General features: G+C 51.8%; 1 protein-coding gene across 3 annotated transcripts; it reads right to left on the reverse strand.

Annotated features, from left to right (window-relative positions):
• Window positions 1-7,467: 7,467 nt before the first annotated feature.
• On the reverse strand, window positions 7,468-24,330 carry SH3BP5L (SH3 binding domain protein 5 like). 3 transcript variants are annotated; one of them, XM_033198138.1, is made up of 7 exons: window positions 23,402-24,330; window positions 22,327-22,934; window positions 14,158-14,220; window positions 13,870-13,998; window positions 11,430-11,591; window positions 9,977-10,150; window positions 7,468-9,388 (listed from the first exon to the last, which is right to left on the reverse strand). In XM_033198138.1, the coding sequence occupies exons 2-7, from the start codon at window positions 22,507-22,509 to the stop codon at window positions 8,918-8,920; spliced, it is 1,182 nt and encodes a 393-aa protein (XP_033054029.1). In that variant the 5' UTR covers window positions 22,510-22,934; window positions 23,402-24,330; the 3' UTR covers window positions 7,468-8,917. The 3 variants fall into 3 exon arrangements, with proteins under 3 accessions (XP_033054029.1, XP_033054028.1, XP_033054030.1); XM_033198137.1 differs by having other exon boundaries at window positions 9,977-10,234; XM_033198139.1 differs by lacking the exon at window positions 23,402-24,330 and adding an exon at window positions 14,437-14,607 and having other exon boundaries at window positions 9,977-10,234; window positions 22,327-22,440.
• Between the last annotated feature and the right edge of the window lie 965 nt (window positions 24,331-25,295).

Consider the following 25,295-nt stretch of genomic DNA (forward strand, 5'->3'; position numbering starts at 1 on the left):
AGAAAACATACTTTGTATGATTTCTATTAATTTTGTCAAGATACTATTTTTATTATGGTAAAAAAAAAGTGGATAACATAAAATTTACTATCTTAAGCATTTTTAGGCATACCATTATGGGTTTTTTTGTTTTTTGGTTTGTTTTTGTTTTTGTTTCTGAGACAGGGTCTTGCTCTGTCACCCAAGCTGTAGGGCAGTGGCATGATCTCGGCTCACTGCAACCTCCACCTCCCAGGTTCAAGCGATTCTCCTGCCTCAGCCTCCCTCTATGGGTCCTGCCTAGAGCTTGAGCTGACTCACAGCATCTGGTTTCCTGTTGTTGGATATTAAACACTGTTGGAGCCAACAGAGGGTGGGACGTGTCTGAAACAAGACTCATAGTGAGCTTCCTGACATCAGAGTCATAAACCTCTGGCCGGCAGTCAGCTGAAGGATTCAGGTAGCACTGGGAATGGCCACTTCACCCAGGAACTTGGAGATAGGTCAAGATAAGGAAGGCTGTAAATCTAACTCGGGCTCAGTTAGAGTCCTGGCACGTATGAGTATCATTTGTGCTACCAGCTCGGTCACCTGCCGAGGCTTTCCTCTTATCTCTGATGTCCCTCCCTCCAGCATGAATTTTCACGCCTCTCTTCTCTGCTGCTTCACTTTTTTCACTTTCTCCAATTCTTTTGGGTTTGTCTAGCTGCAGTTTTCTCTCATTCTCATCATTTATGGTTCCAGGTCAATTTTCCTGTCATTCTTATTCTGCCTTTATCTCTGTCACATCCTCTCTGAATGTGTTGTTAAATATATATGTGTGTGTATATATATATATATATATTTTTTTTTTTTTTGGAGACGGAGTCTTGCTGTGTCGCCCAGGCTGGAGTGCAGTGGCGTGATCTCAGCTCACTGCAACCTCTGCCTCCCGGGTTCATGCCATTCTCCTCCCTCAGCCTCCTGAGTAACTGGGACTACAGGCGCCCACCACCATGCCCAGTTAATTTTTTGTATTTTAGTAGAGAAGGGGTTTCGCCGTGTTTTCCAGGCTGGTTGCCAACTCCTGAGCTCAGGCAATCCGCCCGCCTCAGCCTCCCAAAGTGCTGGGATTACAGGCGTGAGCCACTGCACCTGGCCCTAAATATATTTTTAACCAACTCAGAAAAAAATTAAAAAGTATATCACAGGTGGCAGGTGAACTAAATACTTGGTTCACTTTCTTTAACCTTGGGTTTTTTTTTGTTAGTGTTATGAAGACGTAGCTCCCCTCTGCCTAAGGGAGACCATCCTAAGGCCTCATGCCCTTTTCTGTTAACAGTCCCTTCCAGTGGGGCAGCCATGGTAGCTATTGCCAAATGCAACTGTTTGAAGGGAGAGGATTGTAACCTGAGGCTTCTGAAATTCTACCCAAAGTGAGAGTGGGGATCTGGTAAAGGGGTGAAGATCAGTTTGAGACAGGTCAGATGTGAGTACAGCAGGAACTGTTATATTCCCACCCTGGGCTGCAGAGGCAGGTGGGCTCCTGGCCACTCTTTGCAAGTTGACTGGGAGGCTGAAACCATAGCAACACTGAGGTTAGCACAGAAGGGACGTGACATTAAGCAACATCCTCGCCTTCTTCCCTAAACCGCAGCAGCCCCTGAGAACCTGTACAGCTCCATGAGCCTCCTCCAGCCTTCATTCCTGCCCCAGGCCCCCAGTCCCTTAAGACCTCCTGCTGGAAAAAAGCAGGCCCTGGCACAACTTAGATTTCCTTGTGTCGATGAGAAGAGGATCCAGCCCTTCTGCATGTTATTGCAGAAATCAAAAAGAGAGAGGAAACAGGACGGGGTGGCCTAGAAGGAGCATGTAAGATGAAGCAGCAGCTGAGGAAGAAGGCAGCCCTGCTCCTCCACTCTATCCTAGACCAAGAAGGTTCCTCTTTTCTAAATGCAGAAGAAACTCATTTTGACACTCCCTTTCTCCTATGTTTGAATAAATCAACAAGTTTATCTGCACTGTGCAGCAAAAGCCACCTGCCTGCCTGGAGAAGGAGAAACTACTGCCCAGCACTCTGAGCTCTTCGACCTCCGTGGATGATCATCATCTCACACCCAAGCAGAAACATCCAACAGCCTTCTGCTGCCTCCAGCCTGGGTCCTAACCAACTCTGGACTTGCTCAGGTTTCTCATGCTCCAACTCCTAACCCTCTCTGCAAACACATGCACCATTTCACATCATCCATCAAAACTCCTCGCATGGCCCAGCCTCCACTGCCCGCTGTATAATTTTAGTGCTTTAGATAGCCTTAGAGATTATCTACTGAGGCTGGCCACACTTTTGGCAGATTGGAACAGTGAGGCCCAGAGGAGGTGAGTGAACTTTCCCTGTGCACACAACCCCTTGTGGCAGGGGCAGGCCAAGGACAACCCTCTCTGAATAGTGTGGTCGATGTTTTTAACACCTAAGCTCTCAAATGAACTAATGTTTACTGAGTACCTAGAATGAGGGTGACCATATATCCTAGATCACCCAAGCCAGTCCCAGGTTACACTTGTCCCCTTTCACACTCAGCTGTCCCAGTTTAGACTATACATCACGTGCATATGTCTATTGTGTTATGTGTTGAGTGAGATGGAGTCAGGGATGATACTGACCCCTTCTTCTGAGGACTCAGGACCAACAAGAGACATGTCTACAACATCGAGCCCATTCTTCAGTAAGTCAAAAGAGCCATGGGGAACTTGAGAGTAATAAGGATTAACTAAGCTAAGACTGCGCTAGAGAGCTGCCTGTGGTTGAATCCCAGCTTATGTGGACTTTTGACCACATGATCTGGTCCTCAAACCACAGGCAGCAGTTTGACAGGTTGAGACTTGTGCCAAGGGTAGCACAAGCAGAAGTAAGTCAGTAGACAGCTGTTCAGTGAAAATTTCCACATTCCAGGTCCTGAGAACACCAAGATGGGTGAGACACAGGCCCTGGGAGTTCAAGACAGATTTGGGAAGAATGAGGACTGGAGCTAGGGGCCACCTCTCCAGTCTGAGACCAAGGGGTTGCTTCAGAGCTTCGGAGAGCAATGCCCGGCTGTAACCTCCCAGATTTCTCCTTGACTGCAGCCCTCATTAGTTATCTACTTATTTTTAGAAATAGGTTCTCCCTCTGTCACCCAGGCTGGAATAGTGGTGTGATCATAGCTCACTGCAGCCTCAAACTCCTGGGCTCAGGAGATCCTCCCACCAGCCTCAGGAGCAGCTAGGACTACAGGTGCACACTACCACGCCTGGCTAATTTTTTTACTTTTTGTAGAGTCGGGTTCTCACTATGATGTTGAGGCTGGCCTCAAACTTGGGCCTCAAGTGATCCTCCTACCTTGGCCTCCCAAAGCATTGGGATTACAGCTGTGAACCATCATTCCTGGCCTGGTTATCTATTTTTCACTGCCCTGCACCACCTGTGCACACTTGCATTCCTTACCTGGAAGACCCACCATAGCATTATAGTTTATAGTGTTCCCAACAAGACCTACCACAGTGTTTGTACACTGAAAGATCCTGGTGAACATTTCTTAGTAAACTACACATATCCATTTGCCAACCAGTGTATGGTCTCCTGGTTCCCTTATCCCAGGGCATGAGCAACGTGGTGCAGCCTGGGGCTCAAGAATGGTGAGCAGGCATGGGTGGAGAAATGTATAAAGAGGCTGTGGAAAGGGAGAGGGAAAAGACACTAGGGAGGCCAAGGAAGGAAGTGAGCTCGGAGGAGAACAGGGGGCATCTGCAAATATGGAACATCTTACCTCAAAAGACCAGCTGCGGCGGCAGACTCGAGCCAGCTCTCACACACAGTAGGCGAGTCCGAGGACACATGGGAACGCAAGAGGCCCCTGAGAAGTACACATGGGGCCCCATTCTGATGTATACACACCCCCACCCTTCTATGTGCAGGTTTTCAGGCCCTTCTGCAAAGTGCCCATGAGGCTGACCACGCAGGCTTGGAGGGTCAACACGCAGTGCGCGCCGAGAAATGCAGAGCAAGGCTCTGCGCACTTTCTGGCAGCTGCTGCCCCCTGCCGACATAGCAAGACCTTGACAGCCCAGGAAGGCCACCTGCCGCTCTTTCTGCCAGGCGGAGTAGGATCCTCTACAGGTGGGTTCATTCCACACCCCATAAACACGTGCAACTACAATATGTCAATTTTAAAAGATGTCTAAAGGCTGGGAGCATAACCAGGCATGGTGGCTCATGCCTGTAATCCCAGCAATGTGGGAGGCCGAGGTAGGTGGATGGTTTGAGCCCAGGAATTTAAGACCACCTGGGCAACACAGGGAAACCCCGCCTCCAAAAGAATACAAAAATTAGCTGGGCATGGTGAGAGGGACATACCTGCAGTCCCAGCTACTTGGTAGGCTGAGGTGGGAGGATCTCCTGAGCCAGGAAGGTCGGGGTTGCAGTGAGTCAAGATCACATCACTGCACTCCAGCCTGGGCTAGAACAAGTGTCACACACACACACACACACACACACAGGCAAAGAACAGGGGTTCACACCTCTAATCCCAGCACTTTAGGAGGTCAAGGTGGGAGGACTGCTTAAGTCCAAGAGCTCAAAACCATTTTGGGCAACATTGCAATACGTCTCTACAGAAAAAAAAAAAAAAATAAGTTAAAAATTAGCGGGGTATGGTGGTGTACATCTGTGGTCGTAGCTACTAGGGAAACTGAGGCAGAAAGATTGCTTGAGCCCAGGAGTTCCATGCCACAGTGAGTTATGATTGCACCACTGCACTCCAGTCTGAGCAACAGTGCAAAACCCTGTCTCATAATAAAATAAAAATTAAAAATTAAATTTTTAAAAAGGCAGTGGGGTTGTCATGCTTGTCAAAAATCACATCCAGACAAGGAGGGAAACACAACTCTTTTATAGAGGCAAGACGGGATGAAGCCTCCCTAAGTTAAGCGCCCTGAGGCTGTAAAGAGGTGCTGAGGAGAATCGCTGCACCTCAGATCCACTGATGCAGCACGTGCCACATGTGCCTCCGTGCTCCCATTTTATAGGCGATAAAATTGCAGGGTCACGAAATGTGAGAATTCCCACAGAGATGTGACCCTGGGATTGTACATCACCAGGTCCTGACCTCCTAACTGCTGTGCTGATTAACTCACCTGATACAGCTGTGGGCTAAGAGAAGGGGCAAGAAGCCAAAGCACGTTTCCTGAGCATCTGTTGGTGCAGGGCCTGTGTCAGGTATTGGATAGACTGAGGCCCCAGCCCCACACTTAAGGAAGATGAAGATCAGAACAATTCATTACCAACCAGCCAACATGACGTGTGACAAGACACTGTACAGGAATGGGGCATGAGGCCCTACGTCCCCCACACCTTGACCATCTCTTCCCCACCTTAAACAAACTTTCTCGACCCTCTTTGCTGGGAGAAGGAGCTAAGAAACAGTACTCCCACTTCTCAGCTCTTCTTCTCGGCAAAACTTCCTCGGAGATGACTACCTCCACTTCCCCACCTCCTGTTCCTGTGAGCTCAAGGGCTCAAGTGTTTGGACTCTAGAATCCAAGCGCCTAGAGCAGCTGCCTCTGTCACCTTCAGCAAGGCTGAGTACCGCACTATGCCTTATTTTCTCACTGTGGAAAGGAAATCATAGTGTTTATCTGTTCCATAACAGTGTTGTGGAGATTAACTAGGGGTGTTCCTGGTACGTGAAATGCACTGGGTGAGTACAAGCTACTATGACGAGGGTGGGAGGAAGGTGGCGCTGTGGCTTCTGTTTTCTTCTCCTTAGAGGTAGTACCATTGGCCGGGCACGGTGGCTCAAGCCTGTAATCCCAGTACTTTGGGAGGCCGAGACGGGCGGATCACGAGGTCAGGAGATCGAGGCCATCCTGGCTAATACAGTGAAACTCTGTCTCTACTTAAAAATACAAAAAACTAGCCGGGCGACCAGGCGGGCGCCTGTAGTCCCAGCTACTCGGGAGGCTGAGGCAGGAGAATGGCGTAAACCCGGGAGGCGGAGCTTGCAGTGAGCTGAGATCCGGCCACTGCACTCCAGCCTGGGTGGCAGAGCAAGACTCCGTCTCAAAAAAAAAAAAAAAAAAAAAAGAAGTAGTACCATTGGCTGTAACCTTCCTGGTCTCTCTTCCCGCCTGCCTTATCTTGTAGGTGATTTTGCAAGGAGAAACAGCATGTGCATGGCACAGCCCTTCTTTTCTGGGGCTCTTCTGCACCAGGAGCCTCACAGGTCCTGCCTGCCAGACTGGGTAGGGAAGTTCAGCACCGTGTGCCATCTCAGAAAGCCCCTCATTAGGACTATACATTATCACAGACTGAAAATTTGCTGAGAGTAGATTTTAGGTGGTTTTACAACAAAAAAGGGGGAAGGTAACTGTGCAAAATGATTGATGTGTCGACTCGATACCTATTTCATTACGTACATCAAAATACCATGGTGTACATCTCCTATACATACAATTAAAAAAATTTAAAGCCCACTCACCCAAAACCATACGCCATGCATTTTCCTAGCAGCTTCTCTAGTAATAAAATATTATGACACCCATCTGCCAAGTCAGGGAAGGCAGGCTCAAACTCTGGACAGCACTCATTCGAGGGCTCAGTGACTGCTCAGTACACGGTGGCCCAGATGGCCCCCTGGATGTCGTCCACGGCCACCAGGGTCACTGCTCTGATGGTGTGCCTCCAATTCTTGGCCTTCATCCTGCCCCCTGACCTCCATGGTTTCCGGTCTTCCTCCCTGCCAGCACCTTCTTCTTCCCTTGGCTGACCTCTTCTCAACAAAACTCCAAACACTGGTACACCCCAAGTGCAGCTCTGGCTAAACAAAGCCTTTTGCTCTTCTTGAAAGCTCCTGGAGTTCACATCCCTATCCGATCTCCCACCTGAGTTCAAGTGCCCTCAAACCCCTCCCACCCCCAGCCAGTCAAACCCTGACTTGGAAGTCACCTTTTATCTAGGTTTTAATTTCAGAGAAACAATGGATAATTCATAATGTCAGTGCATCCTAAACACTGCAGTGGACAAAAATACCACCTACTTGAAATTTAAGTGGATACACTGTATTGACAAATCTGGCATCACTACTTTTGTCCCTCCTCTGCCTTCATGCTCACATCCAGACATATCTAAGATCTCACCCCTCTGGCACTCTCATCTCTTAGCTCAGAGCCCACTCCACCCTGCAGGCCCCTTTCTACCAAACCCTATCCTGGCACCCTTCACCTCACACAGCATGGCCCCACAAGGCACCAACTCCTCCCTTGCTTGTCTACACTTGCCCTGTACATGACCACCCTGGCCATGGGGCCTCGCACGTCCCCAAGAGCATGCATAGCGCGGCTCACTCAATCTGGTCCTTCACCTCCCCTCCCCGACCACACCATCTAAAGAGCCCGCCGCCTCACCCTGCTCTTCCCTCCCCCAACCCTTGCCTCATCTTTGCACCTTTTCTCTTCCTCCAGCAAGGACAGTAGATGTTAACTGTTACATAAACTACTTTATTTAAATAAAACCAGTGAAGACCCTTTCCCCCTTACACACCAGCACATGCACGCACGCACACCCACACCCTCCCTCCCTTTCTGCTCTCTGCCCATGGCCACCTCAAACCCCGAGGTTCTCATCGTGACCAACCTCCCTTGACCTGTAGACCCCGTGTGGAGTCCAGATGCCCACTCATCCCGGCCGCTGGCAGAACATGGGCCTAGACAAGAGCTCTCCACTATCCTGGGGTGGGTCAAAAGGAAGGACCGGTTCTCCCGAGGCACCCAGATCTGGTGTGGCTTCCCCACAAACTGGGAGCACCGTCCCAGGCAGCTGGAGCTGCTCCCCGCCGAGGGCAGGACGTTTCACCCCAAGCCAACCCCTCCCTGTAACAAAGGAAGTTAAGAGGGTTGGCAGCCAAGCTTGAGTGTGCCCCGAGGGATCCTGCGGTAGGTACTGAGTTTGGGTAAGAGCAAGGGACAGCAATTGAGCACCAAATTCCCTAACCCCGCCCTGCAGGAGGGTGCTGAGTCAGTTCAGCATCCTCTATCCAGAAAAAGTAAACACAACTGTGCAGCAAGTGAGGGTGGGAACGACAGGGGCCTCCGCCTTCAGGACCTCATGACTTCACCCCCACCACGGGCCGTCTTAGGGACCCACTAGCACCTTGGCAATGTTAAGGACCCAGCCCAGCCAAACACCACACACCACAGGGGCCAGTCTGGAGTGCGTGATGTTCCCTGTGCTGACGGCAGGGTTGGCTTTCTCTCCCTGACACCAGCTTTCTGCAGGTCCTGTAAGTTCTGCTTTGGGGCACACATTGCAGAGCGCCTCGGGTCATGAAACGGAACGCTGAAGGGAAAGGCGGTGTCTTCCACAGGTGCACAGCACGTCTCACAGGTCACACACGCACGGGCTGGCACAGGACGGGGGTGCAGGGCTCAGCGGCATATTGACGGTGCCCTCCAGAGTCGCCTTGGGAAGGCGGTGGGGCCAGAAAACCAACGGGAGGGTGCCTGTCCATCCCCTCTGACCGGAGTGCGCAGGCCCAGCACCCATTTTCTCTGATGAGCTTCCCCGTGCCTTCCAGACCAAGTTCCCTGAGGGAAAAAGCCAAACAGATGGAAAGAGAGGGAGGAGAAAGGGAAAGCAAAGGGTCAGCGCCCTGCAGATCGTGATGAGCCAGCAGGAGGGGCAGGCAGAGCGCCGAGGGCAAGCCTTCCGCATGGGTAAGGCAAAGACAGCTGCCTGCTGAAGGGAAGGGGGAGGCTGTGAGAACGCCAGGGCAGGCACAGAGGACTCGAACACAGCTGGCCTCTCCAGGGAAGCACTGGAGAAGGGGACCTCCGGGAAGCCAAGGCCCCAGAGGAGAGGGCGTGAGAAGCCTGTGGGCCCCGACCGGCCCAGGATAGCAGATTCAAGCCAGGAACCCCGGTCCCTCGACTACAGGCTGACACTGCGCTGGTGCCGACCCCCACGAACTCCGCCGTCGCTGCCCCGGCGCCCTCCACTCCGGGTTCCCAGCTCTTGGCCGTCCAGACTGACGTGGTCCGAGAGGCCTCGCAAGTGCTCCACGGAGTCGCACTTCTGCAGGTCCGAAGCCACCGTGCGCAGGCTCAGCAGACTCAGGGTGTCGGTGTCGGCGGCGGGGCCGGGCCCCAGGCTGCTGCCCTCCTCTAGCCCCGCACCCTCGGCCCCCTCAATCCCGCTGTCTCCGTCCTCTATGTCCTCAGGTCCTGCTTCAGCGCCCACGGGGGAGGAGCGCCGAGGGCCCAGCGGGTGGGGAGGCAGACCCCCGCGGCGCCGCGCGTGAATCTGCTCGCTGATCTGCTCCAGGTTGCGAAGGGCCACTGAGTAGCGCGTCTTGGCCTGAGCTACCTGCTGCTCCAGTTCTGTTACCTTGGCCTTGTGCTCCTGCAGAGGGCAGAACTGAGTCAGGCGACCCGTGGCGCACCGCTCCACCTTACCCAGCACTCTGCACTGAGGTCTGAGGGCCTGCTCTCCCCGAGTACCTGGACAGCTGGCTCCGCACCCACCACAGACCCACAACACCCTTCCCAGCTCCACTGGCTCTCTGGGCTGTTCTTCCCAGCAATCCTGCTCCTGACCTGAGCCCCACCTTCCAGAGCCTTCCTCTCTGGCCTTCCTCTCCACCAGCTCCTGCTCCTCATCCTCTCCCCACTGTTCCCCTTCACCCCATGGCTGGTTCTTCTTCCCCATCCCTGGGTTTCCACCAGTTCTTTTCCTCGTCTACCTCCCTTCTTCCAACTACGTTCGCACCATCACCAGCCCCCATCCCTGCCTCCCACTCCTGCAAGGTCATCTGGAACATGTGTGCCTCCACCCTTCCCCACCACTGGCCGGAGGCCTCATCCTGGCCACCTCACCAAGATGGCCCAGAGAGGCCGACCAGCATCCCCTCCAGCGGCCCTCACTTTCCATGCCTGCCCCCGCCTGCACCCCCACCTAACCATTCCTCCTCCCCCTCACCCACTCAGCTACCTCCAGGATCTGGCTGAACTGGGCCTTGAGCTCAAAGTAGGGGCGGCTCTTGCCAATGGCCCTCCGGAGCGTCTTCTGCAGGGCTTGGACCCGAGCCTCCGCCTGTTGGCATAGCCGAGTCACTCGCTGGTGCTCCCGCTCACCTCGAAGCCGTTCTTCCTCAGCCTCGTTCACCTGGCCCAGAGGGACACACCACTGAGCCGGGACCCAGGCTTCAGTCTCTGGCATCTGCCCCAGGCTGCCAACCTGAACAATGCCCTGGGGGGAACCCAAACAGGAACATCCTCTGCAAACCCCCAACTGTGTACAGAGCCCGAGACACGCAGGGGAACAGAGCATCTGTGAGCCTCAAGAGAGCTTATTTCTGTGTCTCTTGGATCTGCTGCCTGACCATTGAGGACGACATCACAGTGCACGTGCCTCTGAGCCACCTCTTCCCATGTTCTTGCCTACTGTCACCTGCACCACTGGCTACTCAGCTTTGCTGCTGCCAGGAAAGGGACGCTGGCGCCCACTCAACCACTTGAACATCAAGGGAATGTGTCAGCACATCACACATCTGCAGCAGCCACTCTCTTCAGGGAGCCCTCAGTGCCAATGGTTAAGGATCTGGGAATGAGAAGAGCCCGTGTGGGGAGCCACAGCTGTACACTGGGTTCTCCAGGTTTCCACACCCTATGTGGGCACTGTCCAGGACACATGGGCCAAGGCTGGATGGGGCTCTGGGGTGCTTCTGCTCAGGGTGTTGGACAGTTGGCCCACTTGTCCTGGTAGACAAAGTAGCTGGAGCCCTCACCTGCTCCCTGTTCAGGGGTAGCTCCAGACTGTACACCATCCCCTAACCCCTCCTCCAGTGCTGCGTGCTCTCATTTGCATGAGCTCTAGAGTAGAAGTGAGGTGCCTGTTCTATGGGAGGGGCAGATGAAGAATCACAAGCCACAAACACGCCCTGAGGAGCTGACACCTGCCCTGTGCAAGCTGAAGGTGGCAGGCAGGGCCAATGGCAGAGACCCTTCCGCTCCCCAGTCTCCTTTCAGGAGCTTGGAAATGATACATAAATTATACTTCAAAACTCGAAGTGTACTGTCAGAGCTCAAAAGCAGGAAAGGGAGCAGATTCTGAAAACAGAAGCGAGGAGTCACACAGCTAAACATATCAAAATGTGAATGTTGAATCCAGAGTATCCACCAGGGATGAATTGTTTGGGTTAGTCCCACACCTGGAGGCAAACGTTCAAGAGCCCAGGATGACATTCTAAGTCAGAGGGAGATGGAATATGGGAAGCACTGGAGGCCAAACAGGACAGAAAACTAGGAACAGGTTTTGCCTGAAACAGAATCAAAGTTGAAAGAAGGTGAGAGTGGAGGAAAAAGTGAGGAGGTGAGGTGATAAAGACATAGCAAAGAATGGATGAGAACCAGCGAAGGGGCCCTGCCGGCACCGCCCACCTCACCTTGCAGGTGGCATGGTTCAGCATCTCCTGCCACGTGGGGTCCAGTCGGTTCTTGTCGGCCATGACGCCCTGCTCAGCCACAAACACCATCTCCCGAGCAGCATTGTGCATGCTGACGGCTCGCTCATACCGCAGCGCTGCCTTCTGTGTCTCCTGCTGAGCCTGGGGGGAGAGGGATATCAGGACGGGGAATCCCGAGGGACCCCAGCTGCCCATGGAGACCCATAATAGATGTGAGGATAAGAGAAGGAGGAAGGCCTACTAGCAATGTCGGCTTCATTCCCCAAACTGTGCTGAGGATAAATGCCAAGGAAACAACATTCTATAAAGAATATTTCATAAGGATATGGACTAGAAGAAATAAAAATTTTGCCAGTGGAGGGTAGGTGTGTGAAATCCAGCACTCCCAAAGGCTGCTAGCCTTTTGCCCTAGGGAAAACAAAGGAAAATACAAACCATTTTAGTGTAAGGTGGTTAGCAACATGGACAGAGTCTGACAGAAAAGATGACCTTGAGACCATCAATTCCATGTTCAGCAGGCAAGCGGAAGGAAATAATCGGACAAGTTCAGAGACAGTCATCACAGCCACACCAACCCAGCAAAAAACGAAACAAACCTAACTTTTCAGTTACAGGACATTGGTTAAATAAATAACAGTACATCTAATATAAGAAAATAAACTGGGCACAGTGGCTTCTGCCTGTGAGCCTGTCTACTTGTGAGGCTGAGGGAGGAGGATTATTGAGCCTAGGAGTTTAAGGTTACAGTGAGCTATGATCACACCACTGTACTCCAGTCTGGGCAACAGAGCAAGACCCCATCTCTTAAAAAAATAAAATATTGGCCGGGCGCGGTGGCTCAAGCCTGTAATCCCAGCACTCTGGGAGGCCGAGACGGGCGGATCACGAGGTCAGCAGATCGAGACCATCCTGGCTAACATGGTGAAACCCCGTCTCTACTAAAAAATACAAAAAAAACAGCCGGGCGAGATGGCGGGCGCCTATAGTCCCAGCTACTCGGGAGGCTGAGGCAGGAGAATGGCGTGAACCCGGGAGGCGGAGCTTGCAGTGAGCTGAGATCCGGCCACTGCACTCCAGCCTGGGTGATAGAGCAAGACTCCACCTCAAAAAAAAATAAAAATAAAAATAAATAAATAAATAAATAAATAAATAAAATAAAATATTAACTAATCAGTCCTTTAAAATGACAGCATGGATGTATAGTGATTGACCTGGAACCATGTGATAATGCTAGTAAAAGAACAAAACAGCACACACCATGTAATCCCATTTTGGCGGATATATATATACACACACACACACACAGACACAAGACATGAGCACATGGTTATCTGTGCTGTGTTAATCATACTTTTATTTTCTACACTTTACGATGCTTTGATGTCTGGGGGACCTTGCTGGCCAAGGAGAAACTGTCCCTTCCAGAGCTACTTCCTAGAGACAGTAAACTCCCCTGTAAGCGTGCCTTTCATATGCAAACCAACCAACCAATCCAAAGCCTGGATCCCCAACTAGCTCCTTTACCTACTTCTCACCCACCAAGCCAATATTTCTTCTCCCCTAAGTCATCCCAGGGCCAGGTACTAGACAATTAGAGGCCACCCCTATAGCCCAGGGCCTAGCAAAATTATTCCAACTATCCACTCCTAAGCTTATCCAAACTTGTCTACCCTGCCTCACCTACTCCTTTCCACAAAAATCACAATAAGGCTCCATGCTATGCTTTCTCCTTTACTTCTTCTGCCTCCTGAAGGACCCCAGTTGCTTCCCAGTGTGGCCCTGCATGGCATGGTATGTCCCCTCCTCTTGGGAACAAGCTCTTCTTCCAAGGCAGTTGTCTCTGTATCTGTCACCTCACCATGCAGGATGAAAACAAATCCCAGGAAACAAAATGCATGAAACGTGCATGGTAGGATTTTGGGTGGTTTTTGTTTCCTTCTTATTTTATTATGTTTTTCCAACGGTGAACACACACTATTTGTTAAAAATAATTTGTTACAGAAAAAAGGGGTGTGGGGTGGGGAAAAGAGTGAGGAGAAAGCAAAGAAAAGATTCAGAAGAGAGACATGAACCAAAGGGAAGAGGAAATGGCAGTAGGTGAAAACAGTAGGATGTTAGAACTGACATATCTGATATACCCTAAAGCCTGGTTCCTGATACGCAGAAGGCACTTAAATATTAGCAGGGCTGAACTAAATGTTCTCCCACACCCTCCCTGACCATTTTATAGACCATGAGTCCAGGGCCCACGGTGGTAAAGGAACCTCTAAGCCCACAGAGCTTGTTCCGACCAGCCAGGTCTAGCCCAGGGTTCTGCCCTCAGGTCTGGTGCTTTGTCTCTCACTTCACATAGAGACAGAAGAACCCAGGGACAGGCTCAGCATGTAGCCTTCCTCAAACATGGGTCAGCCAGCCATACCTCCTTAGCCAGCCGCCGAGCCTCATAGTAGGGCCGGGCCTTCTCGATGCAGCTTCCCAAGTGGGAACCCTGTGTATTCAGTTTCCTCGCCGACTCCTGCAGGATCCTCCGATAGGTGGTCCTGGCCTCCTGGAAAGGAACACGGCAAAGAAAAGGCACATGTTTGGGTCCCAGCTCCTCTTGTTTCTCAGACACACCCCTCCCACTGCCACTGCCTCAATCTGGGAAAGAGACAGATAGAGATGCTTCCAAGGACCAGCCCAAGCACACAAGGAAGAAAACACTCACATCCAGCTGAAGTTCCACCTGGTTGATCTCCTCGCTGGCCTGGTTCAGGTGCTCCAGCTCCTCCTGCCATAGAGAGGGGTGGCAAATTAGTGCGGTGGAAGGAAGTAGCCTTGAGTGAACCGTGCAAGGCAGGAGCAACAGTGAGAGAGAACGCCCCACTTGCCCAGGGAAAGGAGGTGAGGCACTCAGGAAGGGAAAGAAGACATGGAGATTGCCACATACTTTCTTGTCTATCTGGGAGCTGACATATACAATCTCACGTAATCCTCACAACCCTACCTTGTTTTGGGTAGTAAAACCCCAGTTTTCAGGATGAAGAAATTGAGGTTTGGAGAATGCACAGCGTGCAGTTGTGGTGAGTCCTCATGCTCTCCATCACATTGCGGCACTTCCTCAAATGGAGGGGTCTCCTTGGACCTGAGGGCTCTCTCTCTGCGAGAGGATGGCCACCTGGACCAGGGCAGGGCCACTCAGTCAGCACATGTCTACTGCACACTTACAACCTCTCGGGACCCTGACACCTGAGAATTCAGGACATAAGAGGTGGCAGCTTACAGCCTGTGAGGAAACCCCGCAAGTCAGCAGCAGGCCCTGGGCAGTATGCGCAGCCTTGTGAGGGGTGGGTGTGGGTGCCCTCCGGGCAGCAAGGTCACCTACCTGGGCAGCAGCAGGTCAGGGTAGGGTGCCTGGAACACTTGCTCCCCAGCTGGGAGGGCTTCATAGACACAAAAGTGCCAGTGGATGGCTGGGCGCGGTGGCTCACGCCTGTAACCCCAGCACTTTGGGAGGCCGAGGCAGGCAGATCACCTGAGGTCAGGAGTTCGAGACCAGCCTGAGCAACACGGTAAAACCCCGTCTCTACTAAAAATACAAAAATTAGCCGGGCGTGGCAGCATACACTTTTAGTCCCAGCTACTCAGGAGGCAGAGGCAGGAGAATCACTTGAACCTGGGAGGCAGAGGCTGCAGTGAGCTGAGATCACGCTACTGCACTCCAGCCTGGGCGACACGGCAAGACTGTCTCAAAAAATTAAGTGCCAGTGAAGAACAAAGGGCCAAGGAACCAAAGGGGAGCAGGTACCCTGGGCAGACAAGTTGGCAGGAGAAAAGGTCAGTAAGGCTACAGCACCATGGGAGGTAGTACCAGGCGTTTTTGCAATGGCAAAAGAGTCTCTCAGAGCCTGGTGCCAATGTAACAAAAGCCTAGGGGAGCCAGGGAGAAAAAAGTGGAGGCTGGGATGGGCGTGGTGGCTCACACCTGTAATCCCAGCACTTTGGGAGGCAGAGATGGGCAGATCACTGGAGGCCAGTAGTTCAAGACCGGCCTGGCCAAGAAGGTGAAGCCCTGTCTCTAGTAAAAATACAAAAATTAGCTGGGCGTGATGGCACACACCTATAATCCCAGCTACCTGGGAGGCTGAGGCACGAGAATCACTTGAACCTGGGGGGCAGGGGTTGCAGCAAGCCCAGATCGTGCCACCGCACTCCAGCCTAGGTGACACAGTGAGACTCCATCTCAAAAAAAAAAAAAAAAAGGCCGGGCGCGGTGGCTCAAGCCTGTAATCCCAGCACTTTGGGAGGCCGAGACGGGCGGATCACGAGGTCAGGAGATCGAGACCATCCTGGCTAACACGGTGAAACCCCGTCTCTACTAAAAATACAAAAAACTAGCCGGGCGAGGTGGCGGGCGCCTGTAGTCCCAGCTACTCGGGAGGCTGAGGCAGGAGAATGGCGTAAACCCGGGAGGCAGAGCTTGCAGTGAGCTGAGATCCGGCCACTGCACTCCAGCCTGGGCGACAGAGCGAGACTCCGTCTCAACAACAACAACAAAAAAAGGTGGAGGCTGTCTATAGTATTCCAGGTGGCAGAGGAGAGGGCAGATCCCAAGGAAACGCAGGACACAGAATCACAGGGGGTTGGTGGATGACTAAGGTCAAGATTGGGAAAGTGTATAGAGTCCAAGAAGCCTTTGGCCTGCCCGGGCAATGGGTGACCATGACTGCAGGTCCCTGCAGAGCAGATCCTGCGGGAGGGAGGGAGAGACCTGGGGAGAAGTCGCTGGACAAGCTGGTTTGAGTGTCTCCCTGGCCCCTTAGGACTGGAGAGAGAAGCAATAGAACCATCCAGGGCTTTCCATGAAATGGCAGAGAGCTGAAAGGGGTACTGGCCTCAAGTCATCCTCCCTTGCCCGAGAAAACACAAAAGTTTCCAGAGCCCCTGGTGAGCCAAGGACACTACGGAGGAGCAGTGCCGGTCTGTGCCAAGGGCCTTGTGCCAGGAAATACCTGGTGCTGAGCTATAGGATTTGCCTGCACCAGCCCCTGCTGTCTCTGGACAGGAGGCTAGACAGGCCAGAGGGACCCAGCCCAGCAAGTGCCTGCTGCCCAGACCCATGACCTGCACTTGGCAGCAATCCCACAATCACTTCCCATTCATATGGCCGTGATGTCGGCCCCCACTCACCTCGTTCAGGCCTTTCAGTAACCCAGTGCGGGAGTCAGGCTGACATGCACAATCTTCCTCTTAGTCCCTTCTATCCTCCCCCCATCCCCTGCCTTGATCCTGCAAAGATTTGGGTCAGCAGGTAAGAATACAGGAAACCAGTGTAACATGTTAATTACAGTAAAAGGAAGAACACAAAGGTAGAAACCCATCATGGAATGAGGATGAGGATATGAAATGCACACACCTACAACAGTGTAGAGCCTGCCTAAGGAGGGCCACAAATCTAGCTCTAAACTAGGGGTGTCCAATCTTTTTGCTTCCCTGGAACACACTGAAAGAGGAACTGTCCTGGGCCACACATAAAATACACTAACACTAGCTATAGCTGATGAACTAAAAAAAAAAACAAAAAACCGTGCAGGCGCAGTGGCTCACACCTGTAATCCTAGCACTTCAGGAGGCCGAGGTGCGCAGACTGCCTGAGCTCAGGAGTTTGAGACCAGCCTGGGCAACATGATGCAAAGCCCATCTCTACTAAAATACAAAAACAATAGCTGGGTGTGGCGGTGCACACCTGTAGTCCTAGCTACTGGGACGGCTGAGGCAGGAGAATCACTTGAATCTGGGAGGCGGAGGTTGCAGTGGTCCGAGATTGTGCCACTGCACTCCAGCCTGGGTGAGAGAGCAAGACACTGTCTCAAAAAAAAAAAAAATCGCAAAAAAAATCTCATCATGTTTTAAGAAAAGTTTACAAATTTGTATTGGGCTGTGTTCAAAGCCATCCTGGGCTGCATGTGACCCGCAGGCCACTGGTTGAACAAGCTTGCTCTCGACTCTCTTGAAGAGACCTACTCAACAGAAATGTAACAGGAGCTGCACACGGAATTTGTAATTCTAGAAGCCATGTTTTTTAAAAGTAAAAAATAAAAACAAAATGAGTGAAATTATAAAAATACATTTAACTCAATATATCCAAAATATCATTTCGACTTGCGATCAGCATAAAATAATATTATTATCCATATTTATACATTTTTAAACTAAGTCTTCAAAATCCATATGCATTTGACTCTTAGGACACATCTCAACCTAGACCGTGGCATGTGGCTCCTGTGTTGGATGGCGAAGGTCTAGAAGTTGTTGTATTTGGGTAGATGCATCTACAATGTCACACAACCCAGTGTCCATAAAATAACCATTCTGGAAGAACAGGCAGCCAGCACAGCTCAGGACCCCAGAGGAGGCATAGGGTCAGCACCAACACTACCAGACACACAGAACTCCAGGTTTCACAGTGCCTTCCTAACAGAGACATCACCATCAACTGACATGATCACCCTCACTGGCCCTAAAAAGGCAATGCCTGTCAAGGCGAAACGCAGCCTCTCTCCCTGGGGCCCCGTTTCCTGTGGCTGGACGTGGCCTACAGGGGCTTTAAGGCTATCTGGGAGATGAGCCACCAGTTCTTTCAGCACCTCCTCTGGAATATTCTCTCTCAGCTCCTTTGCATTTGATAGATGAGAAACAACCAGGCAGAAAATTAGTGACAGACTTGGGTCTGGATCCAGGACCAACCTTTGATCTCACTTTCCTTCCACTGTGACCACCCTCCTGGGACCGAGGACACCGTTGGAAGGACATCTCAGTACAGAAGGAAGTGCTGTCATCTAGGAAAACCACAGCCTGGGTAGGAAAAGGGCAGGGCTTGGAAATGCAGCAAACATTGACTGCGGGGGTTCAGTTGGTAAAGGCCACCCTGTAATGTTCATGTGGCAAATCAAAGTCCAAGACTGGACCCTCACTGGATTCCATGGCCTAAAATGCTCCCAGTCACCAACTTCCAGCTCCTGACAAGACAATCAACGCACCGGACGGCTCAGCATCGGCTGTGACTACTGGAAAAAGGACAGGAAGAGCTGTTGCTGTTGGCAAGTGGCAGGAGTGGGCATTATCTTTCCACACGGGAACTGGCATCCCACAGCACCTCCAACAATTTACAAAAAGCCATCTGCTGATGGGATCTGTCCCCTCAGAGTCATAAAGCTCTCTCTAACAGGACAAGAAGATGCCTGGGGAGCAAAGCAGCCTGGAGGGCAAGGTCAGCACGGGAGGGAGGGGGAGAGCCCACCTAGGGGATACCCAGGGAAAGGCTGAGCAGGAATCCACTGAGGACCTGGGACGGTTTTGGGCAGTCAGCAACACATTCCATTTGGCCTGCTTCACCAGGGACTCCTGGCACTCAGCTGAAATGGAATTCGAGGAGGACAAAGTCTAATCAGCATGCATCATCCATCAGTGAGCCAGCAGCCGGCAGGGAGGGTGACCTTCCCAGGGCACAGCAGTCAAATTCCCAGGATGCCAGGACACTGAATCAAAGGCATGGGGACTCAGGCTGCAGATGCTCCCACCCCACCTCGTCTTTTGTGCAGACCATCAAAAGACTCCAGCTAATGGTACCTGGGGTGATGACTGCCCTGTGAAAGCTAAATCCATACTTCTAGATGAGGTCACAGAGGTTGCAAAGTCACCCTAGAGAGTTTGAAAGGAGCAGGTAAACGAGCGCACTCACATCTGAGGAAAGAACGCAACCACTAAGAGGAGGCTCAAAAGTCACAGAGCAGACCCAGGTCCATCCTAGATCCACGCTCCTTTCCTCTTCCCTCCACTGGAGCCCTCTCGGAAGTCTGAGGATGAGCCTGGAGGACTCAAAAGAACTCCACTAAGATCGTGACATGCAGACACAGTCAGCAGCCTTCCCTGGAGGGACAGCACACTCCAGGTAGGCACCAGCTGACTTTCTTCCAACTTCCAGAGGAATTCCACCATAAATGGCCATGGAGTTGCCTGCCTGCGAAGGATCCCCAGCCCCAGGTCAGAGAGGGCCTCACCCTAAGGACAGCCTTTCTGGGAGGCTCAGAAAATATCGAAACAGGTGCCCTACCTTTGGGATATACCTGGCCCAGTGGATTTGGCTCTGACTGCAACATTAGAATCCCTTCTCACCCCACCCAGACTAAGAGAATCCATGTGTCTAGAAAGGCTCAGGTAAGAGTATTTTGGAAGCTCCCTGGTGACTTTTTATGGACTCTGGATGGAAACCCAGTAAACGCACTGAGAATCCAGAGAAATGAACACCCACTTAAAGCACTGAAACATGTGATCAAAGCAATGTGCACGGTCTGGTGAACTGTCAACACTAAAAAGGACCTCAAAAGACGAACACCCCAATCTCCTCCTCATCTTGAAAGCCCAACCACAGAAGGGCAAAATGCCACCAGCCTCCTCCAGGAAGGGCGCCCCTCCAGCCAGGCTACCCCTCTCCCACAGCAAGAAGACACTAACTCCCTGCCGAGGTCAGAGCACTGGCCTAGCCACACCTGTGTCATCAAATGAGGGAAGCTATTCCTAGACCTTCCCTCCCTATACAACCTACAACACTCCACAACGTGCTGTGCAGTTTAGCAAGAGAGACCAGGGTCTGGTTTACCCTCCTTGCACCAGTGACACCACAAGCTCACTGGAGGCAAAGTAAACCTTACGCCAGCTCAGTGTACTCCAACTCTGACAGAGCGCATCTGATACAAGAGTCAGTGACGACAGAATGTTCTATTTCTGCACTGTCAGTATAGCATTGAGGAACTGCTTTTTTTTTTTTTTTTTTTTTCCTGAGACGGAGTTTTGGTCTTGTCACCCAGGCTGGAGTGCAGTGGCACAATCTCAGCTCACTGCAACCTCTGCCTCCTGGGTTCAAGCGATTCTCCTGCCTCAACCTCCCAAGTAGCTGGGATGACAGGCACCCGCCACAACACCCAGCTAATTGTTTTTATTTTTAGTAGAGATGGGGTTTCACCATGTTGGCCAGGCTGGTCTCGAACTCCTGACCTCAAGTGATCCACCTGCCTCTGCCTCCCAAAGTGCTGGGATTACAGGTGTGAGCCACCATGTCTGGCCAAGGAACTGCATTTTTACATGTTAATTTTAATTGGTTGTGTTTAAGTAGCCACATGCAGCTAGTCCATCCTATTAAACAGCACAGTGCAAGTATGACTCTTCCTACTACTACCATTGCAGACACTGGAAAAATACACAGGAGTAGCAGAGGCCAAGTAAAGAGACCACAGTGGATTCTCCTCTGCAGAAACCTCCTCTGGAGCAGGGCAAGGAAGGCTGCAGGGAGGCATATAATGCACATCACACAGCCCTCCTCCACAAGCAGCAGAGAGAGCTCTTTCCCAAAGTGGTATCTACAAACTATCACCAAGGAACAAGCAAAAAGAGTTTGAGAAAGAACTGCAGACTTGTGTCAGAGCAGAGCAAGAATGAATTGTGCAAATCAGCTAGACAAACTGCTCACTTTACAGATGAAGAAACTGAGGTTCACAAATGTAAAGAAAATTCCATAAAAATCATAAATCACGGGGTTGGAGGTAGCATGAAACTCAGCCCAAGGCTTTTTTCACTACAACTGATTTCCTCAGAGGATGATAAATCTGTAGAATTAGCAAGAGAAACTGGCTGTTTTCAATGCAACGTCAGGCACAGCAGAAATAAATTACTGACTCATGCCAGAAACGAATGGCTCACCACTGCTCCATTATAAGCATGGACACAGCAGAAGAGGAACCCACACACACACACATATCCCAGGAACCCACACAGAGAGAGAAGGAAGAATGCCAGGGCTGGCTTTGATTTCTTCCCAACTCACTGGAGTAATCCAATAAAGGTTTGCTGACAGGTAAGCCTAGGAATTGGAGCCTTCGTATGTTCTTGCTCACCTATGGAAGAGTCACCTCCACAACATCAGAGTCTTGGAGATGTGACCGGACCAAATGGCAGACTCAAGCCCCAAACATGCAGAAGCATCCTGGTCATCACCTGCCCAAGAAGCTTCCTCAGGAAGTCCTTCTCAGTCAATCCCCTGAAACACTGCAACCCAGCTTTGACTGGCCAGGCATCTCTTCCACATGGAGTTGGTCTTCCTCACTTCCTCACCTTCCCCAGGTCTCCTACACAAAGATCTACCTGTCCTACTAACTAGACTGTAGACACTCCAAGGCAATAAACTGCTCTTCCATTCCTTTAGAAGACCCACCATCCTGGGGGCCAGGTGTGTACGTTACTAAGGATTGGCCACAACGAAAGTTACAAATCCTTGAACACATGGGGTTTCTTTATAGATCTCAAGTTGATGCTACCTTTTTAACACTGGAAAGGTCTGTTTACCAGAGTGAAACGCATTATCAGAGCAATGTGGGCTGCACATCCCTGAAAGGTACTGCTGAGAAGGTGAGAAAGGTTTGATTCTCTCACTCAGCCTCAAAACTGTCTCCCAATATCAAAGTCATCTCCTCTCACACAGCATCCCTAACTAAGGTGGCAGCCCCTCTGCTTCTCTGCAAAGTACAACACTCCTACCCTCCACTGACCTAAAGTGTGCCTCCTCCGTCTACTGCCAAGTGACACTTTGCTCCTTCAGTGAAGCTTTCCGCAATGCCTGCCAAGCACTCAGGCCAGGCCTTTCTCTGCACTCCCTCAGCCCTTCAGACACACAACTCTTTTGGAACTTGTCACATTACTCTGCAATGATTTGTTGACAAACTTGTTCTCCTTTCCTGCCCCAGCTGACTGAGGACAGAATAAGTCTAAGCCCTCATTCATCCGACACTCTTCAGGGAGGCTGGAATCAGGGCTCTCCTTCCCTCCCTGCTCTCAGTGTTCTCACCTGTATTCTAGGATCCAGTTCTTCCTCCTCTCTTGGGGACAATTTGGCCTCACTGCTGCTGCTTCCACCTCCTCCTGGCTCTTCTGCGACTGGGCTCCTAGGGACTGCATCCTCTGCCACTTCAGGCCGCAGCTCCCCCTGTGGGGTCTCCCGCCCTCCTGGAACCTGTCTGAGCTCAGCCATGCTGACAGGGAGAGGGCAGAGCCCTATGCACAAGAGAGGACTGACATGCTGGGACCAGGGCCCCAGCTTGAGGCTTCCTGGGTTCTAGACGGCCAGGAGAAGGGTTTCTCAGAAGGCAGAAAAGGTGGGCACAGGAAGAACCTCACACTAGGTTAGAGTTGACAGTCAAGTTGTCAGTGGGGTTCTTAGAGCTGAAGCCTCGTCTGTGCAAAAGGTCTTCCCTTCCCGCCACAGGGAGTCCGCTATGAGAAACCCGGAGCAACAGCTCCAAGGCTGGGGGCAAAGGGGGCTTGGATCCTGGGCCGAGGCCTGCTAGAAGGAGCACCATTCGGGAGGGTGGAGGCAGGCGCCTCCAGGCTGTGGTGGCAGCTGGAGAGAGAAGGTTGGGCCCGAACTGAGGCTGTAAGATGAGCGTCTCTGGCGAGCTGCAGAGATACAAAGGCCAGGTCATGTCAGCATCGAAACCGCGGCCACCAGCCCCTTTCAACTCTATATAGCCTCCCAAAAGCTACACTCTCACCACGCCCCCACCCATGTATTCCGACCAGTCCCTACCTCAACTTCTCTCCTTAGCCTTCAAGGACTTCAGATTCTACTCTTCCTCCATCCCAGCTCCTCTGGACCCAGCCCCTCCCCAGCCAGCGCCTTCGAAACTTTCCTCTGCACCCCTAGGCTCTCCCCCATCTCCTGTGGTCCCCGGCTCTTCCCACTCCACCCCCGCCCGGCTTTGCGATTCACCTTGTAACCCCGAGCCCCACCCCCACCTTTTCTGTCCAACCCCAGAGACAATCTAAGCCTCCTGTCTCCAATTCCACACTCTTCTGCAATCCCATGGACCCTACTCCCGGCCATTCTACCCAGCCATGCGCAAAAGCCCCCCTCACAGCCTTACCTCAGTTTACATTCCCGTCCGCGGAGCTTCTAGGCAGCAAACAATCTTCCCCCTCCCTCCCCGCAACAAGCCGATCCAACCAAAAACGACCAGGCAGACCAGAAGCGGAAATACGTCATCGGTGAACCACGCCCTCCCCGCCACGCTCTCTCTCAAGCCGGGCCTCCTCGGGAGGCCTCACACGCCCCCGCCCTGCCTTCAGTTTCCGTACAAAATGGTGCCCCACGCTGCTCAGGCTGGTCCTAGGTTGCCTCCAGACCATCCCCCACCAACGCTGAATGAAAGAAAAACATGAATGTGGTGCTGACGAAAATTAGGGCGCGGGATGGAAATCGAGAGTAACTGGTGAGACGAGGAATACTAGCTATAAAATGGAGATAATAGCCTCAGAGAGAAGTGCCATCTTGCTTTACGGAGCTGCGGCGGCGCTGTCCGGAAGCCACTTCCGGTCTGGTCCAGGAAGGCGGGCGCGACGCCGAAAGGGAGCTGGTCAAGTTCCGGTAGCGGCTCCTGGGGCGACTCCAGTCCGGACCCTGGCGGACTTCGCCGGCGAAGGCAAAGTCGATTTCCAAAAGTGACTTTCCTCCCTCCAGGGAAGTCGGCGGAACCCTTACTAACGGCGTGTGAGCGGACGGCTCCGATGGGTAAATCCCAGCCCTCGAGGCCTCTGGACCTCGCACTTGAACGACATTTTGGTGTGGTCACCAATTACTCCGTGAATACTAATCAGGAACGTAGTCAGCATTAACTCAGTTAATTCACTCGTGCACCCAGGGTCAGATGGCCTCGATGAGCAGGAGTTTGTTCCATGGCATTGTGTGTCGTTACCTGGGTCCATGAACGAGCGACCCGGTTGTCACCTCTACCTGTCGCTTGGTGAGGCGAGGGCCTAGGCCTAAAGGGAAAGGCTTCAGCGTGGCATGCTTTGTTTTTACAAAAGGCGTAACTTCCTCGAAGTCAACTCAAAGTTTGCCCTGCAGATGGAAAAGGCAAATGGGCTGAGTTCCCCTTCTTTTTGGATCCTGGCGAAGATAACCCAGCTAAACATTGAAGCAGTGAAAAAGACTTTATTCAGTAACCACTTACAGAAAGGGGAAGAACTGACCTCTGTTCCGATTTCTACAGAAGTGATTGGGCATGTCAAAGGGAGAATGAAGGAAGGAAGGTGATCAGGGCTCAATAGTGTCAGAGAAGTGAAAAGTTACAGAGTTGATTGGCATAGGTGCGATTAGGCCAGATGTGTCTGCTAGCTAGCAGTTGTAGAAGTTAGAATGCTACTCTTATTTATTTATTTATTTATTTATTTTGAGACGGAGTTTCACTCTTGTTGTCCAGGCTGGAGTGCGATGGCGCGATCTTGGCTCACTCCAACCCCCACCCCCCCCCAAGTACAAGAGATTCTCCTGCCTCAGCCTCCCGAGTAGCTGGGATTACAAGTGCATGGCAACACTTCTGGCTAATTTTTCTATTTTTAGTAGAGACAGGGTTTCCCCGCGTTGGCCAGGCTAGTCGCAAACTCCTGACCTCAGGTGATCCACCCGCCTGGGCATCCCAAAGTGCTAGGATTACAGGCGTGAGCCACAACGCCCAGCCTCGAGTGCTAATCTTGCACTGATATTGGGAGGTAGAGGCTCTGCCCTTCTTGACGATCCATTTCAGAGGAATGGCTCTCAGGTCCTTTAAAAGGACCTCTTGAGTTGTAGCAGATACATATAAAACACCTTAAAGAGAAGAAAGAAGGATTCATAATTGTAAGCCCTTAATAAACGCCCTGAGAAAGGGAGATCAGGAGCCTATCATCAGGTGTTGGCTAGAACAAACAGTAAATTCTCCTGTCTTAGCATTGAGCTTTCTCAGGCAGGCATTTTCATGGGGGAGCTGGGGTTATCCTAGG

This window comes from Trachypithecus francoisi, unplaced genomic scaffold (assembly GCF_009764315.1).
Source record: "Trachypithecus francoisi isolate TF-2019V2 unplaced genomic scaffold, Tfra_2.0 Lachesis_group5, whole genome shotgun sequence".
NCBI classification, from domain to species: domain Eukaryota; kingdom Metazoa; phylum Chordata; class Mammalia; order Primates; family Cercopithecidae; genus Trachypithecus; species Trachypithecus francoisi.

Coding starts and splice junctions, on each gene's coding strand:
- SH3BP5L (XM_033198137.1), bottom strand. CDS start 22,509: ATGGCTGAGCTCAGACAGGTTCCAGGAGGGCGGGAGACCCCACAGGGG. Junction 13,999..14,157: donor AGGTGGAACTTCAGCTGGAT/GTGAGTGTTTTC, acceptor GTTCCTTTCCAG/GAGGCCAGGACCACCTATCG. Junction 9,389..9,976: donor AGTTCAGCCAGATCCTGGAG/GTAGCTGAGTGG, acceptor TGCCCTCTGCAG/GAGCACAAGGCCAAGGTAAC.